This window comes from Cariama cristata, unplaced genomic scaffold (assembly GCF_000690535.1).
Source record: "Cariama cristata isolate BGI_N322 unplaced genomic scaffold, ASM69053v1 scaffold30044, whole genome shotgun sequence".
In the NCBI taxonomy this organism is placed as follows: Eukaryota; Metazoa; Chordata; class Aves; order Cariamiformes; family Cariamidae; genus Cariama; species Cariama cristata.
This window is the reverse complement of record NW_009612853.1, coordinates 20597-30310: the sequence shown is the minus strand read 5'-3', so window position 1 is coordinate 30310 and position 9714 is coordinate 20597. Positions and strand designations below refer to the sequence as shown.

The window sequence follows — 9714 nt, the reverse complement described above, 5'->3', positions numbered from 1 at the left end:
GAAATGATAAAAATTTCATGAATCATCAAAAACTATTTAATTGAAAGTGGTACAAGCAAATCATGTTTTATAGAATAGAAGATTCCATCTTATCCTTTTTCTTTTTTACTCATATTCCACTTACATTTGCTGAAAAAATAGATCAAAAATAGACAGCACTAATATATTCACCGAGTATGAACAGACAGCTTTCCGAGTAAGAGGTATGACCATTCAGAAACTACCCATTTTAAACGGAAATACAAACAATCTTCGGGTTGGCTCATTTGGCCAGTTCTCTCAGAAACGGAAGAAAAAGTTGCCAAAATACACACAGCAAGTCCAGGTAAACATTTAAAATTTATTAAACTTTTTTGGTCAAAATAATTGAACAAGTATGTACAATCCCACCGTATTAGCTCTATTACGTATTTTAGGAACAAGGTCAAATCTAATGCTTTAGCGACCCAGAAGTTCCACATTTCAAGATTTTCAAATAGTGTCACAACCAATATACAGTATAAGATTTTTTTTTTTTTTTAATTTAAACTTTATTTGTAGAACCTCAAAGTTAGTTGTACTTACTAGCTTACTGTGAACAAGAGTGGCACTCTACGGACATTAATCGGGAGGGTAAGAACGGAGACATTTTGCTCTTGCATATGCAGATCTGATTCAGTGATCATCATACACCTTCATTTTAAGAAAAATGGAGTGTAAACCACACTTCTGTATTTCCTCTGGGAAGCTCAGGGTATCTCGTCATTCAGAAAGAATTTCTAATTTGCAGGCACATTTCAGAGAGTGTAAATCAATACTACTCACTACTCGATGCTACTAAAACGTGCTGCAACAGCTTCAGGACCAGTTTCCCACCCAGGCTAGTCCTGGGTGAAGAGAAGGTTGATGCATTTTAGGCCTCTTTGGAAAAAAAAAAAAGTACCTAAGGCTTAAAAAAAAGTTAGCAAGAACAGAGTTACAACAAACGCAGCCAACACCAGCTTGTGGCCTCAGTGTTTTCCGACATCTTGGTGCTAAAGTCAGAACGTGCTAAAATGGATTAAGCTGCGTTGCTGCTTGGCATAATCGACATAGGTTGGTTTGTTTTTTTTTTTCTTTTTTGCTGGCTTGAACTGCAATGTGAACTATAATATATTATGCCAAATATTTAAAATAAACTATATCTTCATGACAAATACTAAAAAGGTTAAAAAACATAATGCACATAAGGTATGTCTCTATCTAACACTGAGATGCATCAGATAAACTGCATTTTTATCTTCAAAGAAGAAAACTTGTTAAATGTTTTCTTTTCCCTTCTGTGCAAGGTGGTCACTTTCTGTTAAGGCTGTGGATGTCTTTATGCTAACCTTTTGTCAGTCTCCTACTTGGTACACAGACAGCGTTTTACAAGAAAACCAGTGCAACTTAAACTAAATGACAATTTCATGGAAACTCTAAATTTAGAATTTGAAATACTACACAAAAAAGTTTGTATTAGTCTGCCAAAAATCAGTGTTTTGGGGCAAACATTGTCAAATCTGCCCATCAGAATTATTTTGCACAATCTCAGTACATGCAATAAAAAAATAAAAAGACTGAATACATACCTTCAGATTTAAAAACACTTTTTATAGTTTGTTATTTTATTAAGTGGTTTACACCAGAAGGTGTGGTTATAGATACAGTTGGTGAGTAAATATTCATGGAAACCTGTCTACGAACCCAACTCAAGACCTACCTAAGTGCTCAAAGGTAAAAACACCTAAGCCTAGATACAGGCCAGAGGAGGAATGTTTACAGGCATTAAGCACAATATATGTTTTGAAAGGCCCAAATAATACAGCAGAGAAAGAGCGCGAGAGAGAGAAATTACATTTTTATGACAATTTTTCCTCTTGGGTGTTAAATTTTTGGTCTATAAACTGGAAAGGAAGGCTCAGACTTAAATAAATACATGTGAGTATTGGCCTTATTGAGCACTGTCCATCAATTCTGCCTCTAGAGGGTTTCTCCCAGAAAACTGACACTGACGCTCCCTACCCCCACCCAAGGCAGAACTACACCATGAGCTCAAAAACCAGGCCAGATCCTCTCCTTTATCTAAAGGGAAGTAAGTGCATCAATGTTCTTCACTGGTAGGACAACAAGGCCTTCTCTTTTACAGATAAACAACTGAGCTTAACTATGCAAGACGACGACTCTGTCCTCAAGTAAGTCATCTTTAGTTAATTTTGTCCTGGAATATATACAAATTATTGGTGGCAGCTACAGCAATGATGTTCTCCATGGGATGCCATGCTGTATGAAGAATCTTCTTGTTGAAGTCCAGACTGTCAACGCTTATTTCATCCTTCTTTCTTTTACCACCTGTACACACTTTACGTGGCTTTAAGATGGCACGAGGTTTGCTGCTCTCCCTGGATGCTTCTAGAGTGATATCCCGTCGTGTGTTTCGGTCAAACATTCTGAAGAAATTGTTGTAAGATCCAGTCATGATAGCACTGTTGAAAAGCAGAAGAAAAGGCAAATCTTAGCAGGTTTCCAGAAACAGTATTCAACACCCATCTGCCCGCTCTTACACACAAGGTGACTGTCAGACAAAGTTCATGCCCAGTATGTGGCATTACACCCTTCTCCTCTCTGATGTACGCCTTTGCTCAATTCCATTTGGACTTCAGCACCGCTTTCACTCCACCACTTTCTCTTCCAGGCCTTCCCCTGGACCTCGCTCCTGCCACCGGCACTCAGCAGCAGTCTTATGCTTTGGTCACCTTATTGTGAGCAAAGCGGGTTTCCCTCTTGCTACTCCATCCCTTTATCCCATGGCAACAAAAGTCATGGTGGAAGCAAAGCCATTGTGAACTGCTTCGTTTCAGCAGACTATCACAAACAAAAGTGTCTGCCTTTGCCCTGTGCACACACTGACCATGAGCACGCCAATGGATTAATTACAAAAAACTGTCTTGAATCAGTAAAAGGAACCCCTTGTGTGAATGTCTGCTGCAGCCCTGCAGGAACAATTCAGAGTTTCTGTACAGTATCAAACATGCTTTTGAACAAGGCAGAGAAAGACGTGCATCTGAAAATGCTTTCGTATCTCTGACTTCCAATGAACTGCTTGTTTGTAGCTCTCACACACACACAAATGCTTGAAATTGAGGCTGAATTGTTCATTATTTTCTGTACTGAACACTTATCTCTACCACTTGAAACTGGAAAAGCTGTTTCCCACATGGCAGAAGTCGCACAGATCGTAAAAATCACCACTGCCTCACCCTTGTCACCTTATTTGCCAACAAAGATTGTCTTCATGGCATTAAAAAAAATTAATAACTAGGAGAAGAATGAGATACTATTACCACAACATATACCCCATAGATTGTATTAAGGAATGCACTGAGATATTTTTTTCTTTTTCAAAGGTAGGTGAGCATCACAACTTCCATGACAACTTATGTTCTTATAATATGTTCAAATGAGACGACCGACCTTTGATTTTTGCCTCCCCTCCAAAATAGACTATCTGGAGTTGCTTGAAAAAACCCATAGAAATAAGGGTCAGTTTCTTTGCATTTTAGCTTACTGAAAAACATACGCCACTTCTTTCATGCATTTTATGTTAGATATTGTAAATATTGCTAGCAATTTCTTTTTGTAAACTGACTGATACAGTATGATTTCTCCCTTCTAACTCAAAGCCACTTGCAACTTCGTATTTAGAGTGACCACATTTCTTTGATACTGTTTACTTCTGAGTTGAGTAAGTAAGCGGCATGTAGCAGTACACGCAATCTCAACTATCACTGCAATAGCAAGGTAGGCAGGTTTCACTTTCATTGCTGACTCCTGTGCACAGCTTATGAGATTTGACTTCCCTGATCACTGTCCCCATCTAAACCATGTGGTAGATCTTTTGTTCTTGAGTATTTGATGGATTTAGGCCAAAGCTTGTTTCACAGCCTGATCCTGTTACCATCAAATCAAAACTGATACCTTTTCATTAAACAGCTTGCAAGCACTTGGTAGCAGACAAGTCACTGGTTTAGGTATTTCAGATACACTCATAAATCTACCGAAAAAAACCCACCCCAAACCACCAGAATCCCCAAGGCAAGTCAACACAAAGCATCCAGATACAAGATCCAGATCTGCCATGATCTTATCCATGGTTTCTGACAGCATTTTAACAGGTAGCTGGTATTACCATAGCTCGTGACAGGAAGCATACACCATTTGTGCCAATACAGTGGCTTTGCTATCTGATTATAACGCTTCCACAACTTGCAGGCAAGACATATTTCCACTGTCTGCAACAAATGTGAGTAATTATCTAATGCAGTTTTATCTTCTTTAGCCTACAGAGAACATGGAAAGAAGATTCAATTTGCAAGACACTGAATGCACCTTCTTGCATACACTTTAAGAATAAAACTGAGCCACATTTTCATGGTGTGAAATGGCCAGTCTTGACTATATAAAACTTCGGCAACAATTCATATCGGAAGCAAACTGACACACAAAAGTTTATTCCACTTCTGCAATCGGAGGGTGGAGGATTGAAGAAAGAAGTGTTTTTGCAGAAAAAAAAAAACTCAAAACACACCCCAAAAAACCAAAACCCCAAAAACCCAAACCAACCCCCAAAAACCCAACCCCAGTTGATACAGCTTTCAAGACTGGAAACCAAATTCCTCATGCTGAGGGAAAACCAAAATACCAAACCAAAACGAACACCTCAACTTACCTATCAGAACCGTTCCAGCAGCATTCAAATTTGTCGAAGATGCAGTCATTTTCATAAAGAGAACAAAGCTTGCTTCGAAGATACTCATGAACCTTTTTGGAACATTTAAATTGATATTAGACATAAAGAAAAAGAAGAAAAGGGAAAGGAAGGGTATTTAAGAAAACTTGAACACCATACTTGATATGTCTCTACAGGCCTGTTTTCCATATTGAGATCCCACACTTTAACAGAAAGGTAGTCTCTTGTCATCATGTATCGACCACTGTGACTGAATTTTACATCAGATATCGATGATATTATTTCTGAAAAAAATGATCTGCTGCTAGGATCTTCAGGTTCTTCAAAAACTGTAGACAGAAGACACAATTACAAATGAAACCAACACCAAGTTTTATGGCTTTGAACATTTTTTAGTACTTGGAAAATTTTAAATCAATATACTAGTTTCTTCTGAAAGATAGTTGCTGTTAAATACTTTTTTAGAAATAATCCCTTGTTGAATAACATTATGCTCTTAAGTCATCAGATTGCTAGATACCTCTCTCCAACATTCTCAAGGGGAGCACAGGATCAGCAAACTACAATTCACGGGTCTTAGGGATGAATTGGAGAAAAAAAAAGTTAAAAACCAGCACATGGGTACAGTAAACATTACAACTGATCTACAAATCATGATGAAAAAGAGCAGATGAAAACATCAGCATCCCAAACACAGTATGTTAATGTACCACCCATGCTTTTTAAGACTACTGTACAACACACTTTTCTTTAGATCTGAAAAAAAGTTGTACAATGCAACCTACTGAAATATTAGTATCCACACTTGAAAATGCAATTTTTATGGTTTTAGAAAGCAGATAAAGAAATGCATCATTTAAATTGAAGAGTCAATCTCTGAAGTCAACGTTTCATGACACAAGCTACCCAGAACTATTTATTTCATTTTTGAATAGACTCCTTTTAACAGGATGTTATTCAGTCACAAGCAGTTAAAAAATAAAGTGCTTCTAAGTAATTTAATGCAACACTAAGTCAAACAGATGAAGTCGCCTAGCATTCTACGTTTCCCATTGCACAAGTATTTCCTTCCACCACCAAGAAAACCTTATCTGCACTATAGAAAGCTCACCTGCAAATATCAGAATAGCAGGTCACACCAGAGGACTAGTAATACTAATAAACCACAACTATTACAGTAGCAAACAAGAAATGAGATGCTGCGTGCAAGGTGTAGGCAGTTATCCTTATGACTTCAATAGAAAAGCTTTCCTCACCTACATAAGTCTGCATGGCTCAGACTAAAGAGCATTGCCCTTTCATCCCTGGAAACTTGCTTCAAATGCAGTGCATATTCTTAAGAATTAGTTCTACGCTAGGAGCTGCAAACGGTCACAAAGTAAATGGAATCTGGCAGCATCAGCCCAGTTTCTAATGCACAAAGGTGAATAAACTGCCCTGAACTTGCATTTGATAAGCAGATACCTTTGAGAAGCACCAAGACTGAGTCTGGACAGAAGACAGGTCTCACTGGTGCCAAAAGCACTTGTTCCCATCAGTTTATGATGCATAAATGGGTAAACAGGAGCAGAGTCAGATCGTCAATTGTCTCATGCTACACTTCTGCTTGTTGATGGCCTAGAACAAGACAATTAAAATGTTCCATTCTACAAGACTACCACCCCTTACCTTGTATGCTCTTTCCCAATAAGTAGAACTTGGTATGTTCATTTATAAGCAGAACACCTATACACTCTAGTTTGCATGAAAACAAAGCAAAAAACCCATAAAGCAAAGACGCATCCTAACTTACATTTTGAATGCCTGTCACAGAGGGCTGAAGAACGCATGTCACAGAGTCGAATAGTTCCTTTGCTACTACTGTAGACAAACACATTACAGTGATGAGGGTGGAACTCTGCAGCAGTAATCACTTCTGTCAGCTCCTCCATGTTAGCTGGCTTAATATCTACAATATCTGGGAAGGTTTTTGTAAAGGCATGTAATATTTCACATTCAAATAACTTCTAGATAATTATTGAAAAATATTAAAAATACCATGTAGAAAATCAGGGTAAGATCTTAATTTTAATCGTGTGCAATCTATACAAAGTGACCCAAGTAGATTAAAACCAAAAAAAAAGTCTAGATTTTGCAAATCAATGTTAACAGATGCTAGACATAACTTCAGACTTCTCTCAAGTCTCTTTCTTAATGCTTCCTATTGAACACTGAATATACTTCATCTATTTACCTAAAGCTTTAGAAAACTTGCATATGACCTATTGAACATTCAGTATTGTGGTAACTTTTACTTTTGGTGCAGATTTGTCAATGTAGGACATGCTATTAGTTTTGAATACACAGGCTTGCAAAAAGATTTGAAAATTACTTCTGCAGTTAATGATATCATTTGACACGAGAAAAAATTGAAACGTGTTTTAAGAGAAGTGTCAGTTTGACAGTTAAGAGACGCTAAACTTTGGAAAGAAGTATCTACATTAACAAAGGATCTACTTTTCAAATCTTTCAACTCTTATTTAAGTTGACTGAACTCCACAAATAAAGGATGTTCCCAAAATTCCTCAATTTCTCTTTAGAAATCAATCTATGGTATTTCTACTGGCAGTTTTCCATTGAAAGAACGCTTGCACTCAAGGATGAATGAGACCATCCTAAGGCCTGCTTTCACTGTTATTAGACCTCCAGGTTTTAAAATCCTGAATTTCAATCCCTAGATTCAAACACCTACTCTAACTAGTAAAATTAAAGTGATCTTCTTAAGCATACACAACTTAGATGTTCCCCAGTGCTCACGGAGAACAAAAAAAGGATACTAAAACTTCTATCTGTGATTTCTAAATGCCATAGGTTAATTCTTAGGTCATCTGCAGAAAGGTATGTTTCGTGATCACTGTTTACTGAAATAGAGTTTATGTGATAAGTGTGTGCATTTGCAAATATCCTCCTGGGACTTGCTTCTACCATTAGGTCCATGGGTTTCAATATTGGCACCTGAAACATGAAAAAGAACAGTCAATTTTGGCATAAAACTGACTTCTGATTCAGAAGATATCAATTAATTGCACACCACAGATTGTTTTGATTTAGTGACTAAACACTTTTGAAATCTACTGAGCAAGAAAAGTAATAGCCTATGACTGCTGACCTTGCATACTACCAACACAAAACCTCAGACACTGACTTCTGCAGAAGTTACCTGCCAAATACAGAAACTTTGTACCTCATCCAACAGGAAAATGGTGTATGTTTATAATGCTATTTGAAGATTATGTTAATCTGAAACAACCACTTAAAAATGATCCCATATCTTAGAGGGGCGCTCGTGAAGTTGGTAAGAACAGTTTGCAAAGAATTTGTTCACTGAACAGTCAGTACAATTTTTAGGAACACCTGGATGCCCCATTTCCATGACTGGCTGATCTACAGGGCGATACAGTTTGTCAGGGTCAAATGGACTAAGCTTCCCTCTAGCTCCTTCTCACTGACCAGAGAGTGGATAGTTTAAGGTTGCCCAAGGACGTCCTATACTGTTCCAGTACATACGACAACAGAACACTAACTTACATCATCCAACCAAGAAAAAAGTTATGACAGTGTCCAAGATAATCTGTCTTCCTGGAAAAAGAAACAGATTAATCCAACAGCTCTGTAATTGCTTTCACCATGTTTGTATCTCTCACTCTTTTTGCATCAAACTGTAATGAGTAAAACTAATCCATTACTTTTTATTAGTCAATTTTCCTATCTCACCACATGAGTGTTCCTAGCCTGGTTCTAAAATTGAAAATGAATTAACGTGAATTATCAGGAATGGTTACTTAGATGTGCCATGGTCTCTATGCAAAGGATGCAGCTCTGAAGTGCTGCTTCTCCTCCATGTCTACTTCTTTATGGACAAATGGGCATTGTATTTCTGTAACAAAATACACAAAAAAAGCCTATAAAGCCCCAATGTACATATGCTCTAGGTCTCTACAGCCTGATCATTTTAACGTACGGAAGTGAGGCAACATTTTTTGCCCTTCAGCCAACTGTTGCTCAGACTTGATGCATTCCATCATCTCTTCTTGTAAGATGTAGCACCTGGCAAGGTTGGCAGCTCAGCACAAGCTTCCCTTCCCAGAAAAGCAGCAAATTTAGAAGACTAACTTTTAAGAGAGAGGTCCTTGCTTTTTGTTGCTTCCTCCCATTCAGCTTGATGATTCCTGAATATACTACAGTGTTTAAAGAAGATGCTAAGGTACTCCAGTGCTATAGGCAGTACTTTGTAATGTTGGACTCTCCATGTTCCCAGATGGGTAGTCTACTTCTACATAAGGATAAGGTTTTAGAACCCAAAATTTCAGCCATACCTGCTTCCAGCCACTGGGCTAAGGCATAATCATCATAATTTATTTCCTTGTTTTTAGATATTTTCACTAGAATACTCAATTAGATCTTGGCTCCCACACGCTGAGTAGAAAGACACCTTCCAGAGGAAGTGGATATCCTTTCCCAACATGATTATACATTAGGCTCAAGTATACCTAAAGTTTCAGTTCAATATTCAATTTGAGCAAAAGCAAGGCAAAAAACCCCAATAAAACCCCACAAAAGTGTATAGTCCAACAAGCGTCAGGAGTGGCACTGACTTTGAAAGCAGTGAGAGCCTCAGGTCAATTCCTATTTATGGTAACAACAACATAAAAAAACCCAAGAAAAATCCCAACCCCACATGGTTTCATCTCTTGAGCTCCTGCTTTAAATGATCCCAAGTTTGGAGCGCTAACCCTACCACTACATCACTATGCAAGTGGAAAAATGTCAAGACTGTTCAAGTATACATTCAGTTTTCCAAATGCTCAGAACTTGCCTCTAACAAAAACACCTTCTACCTAACCATAGAGTACCCCACACAACGTTTAATTTTTTGATTCTTACTCTCAGAAAAAAGACCGAACAAGTTAAATATGAGTAATATTGGG

The 9714-nt window shown here is 37.8% G+C and overlaps 1 protein-coding gene across 1 annotated transcript in view; it reads right to left on the bottom strand.

The window, feature by feature from the left end:
* Positions 1–322: 322 nt before the first annotated feature.
* The window catches only part of LOC104160628 (serine/threonine-protein phosphatase 2A 55 kDa regulatory subunit B delta isoform), a 22490-nt gene continuing 13098 nt past the window's right edge, over positions 323–9714 (bottom strand). Inside the window, exons 6-10 of the mRNA XM_009698799.1 lie at positions 7564–7741; positions 6540–6704; positions 4907–5076; positions 4727–4818; positions 323–2483 (exon numbers count right to left, since the gene is read on the bottom strand). Coding sequence (XP_009697101.1) covers positions 2204–2483; positions 4727–4818; positions 4907–5076; positions 6540–6704; positions 7564–7741 — 885 coding nt within the window. The 3' untranslated portion in view covers positions 323–2203. The remainder of the gene's footprint in view (positions 2484–4726; positions 4819–4906; positions 5077–6539; positions 6705–7563; positions 7742–9714) is intronic.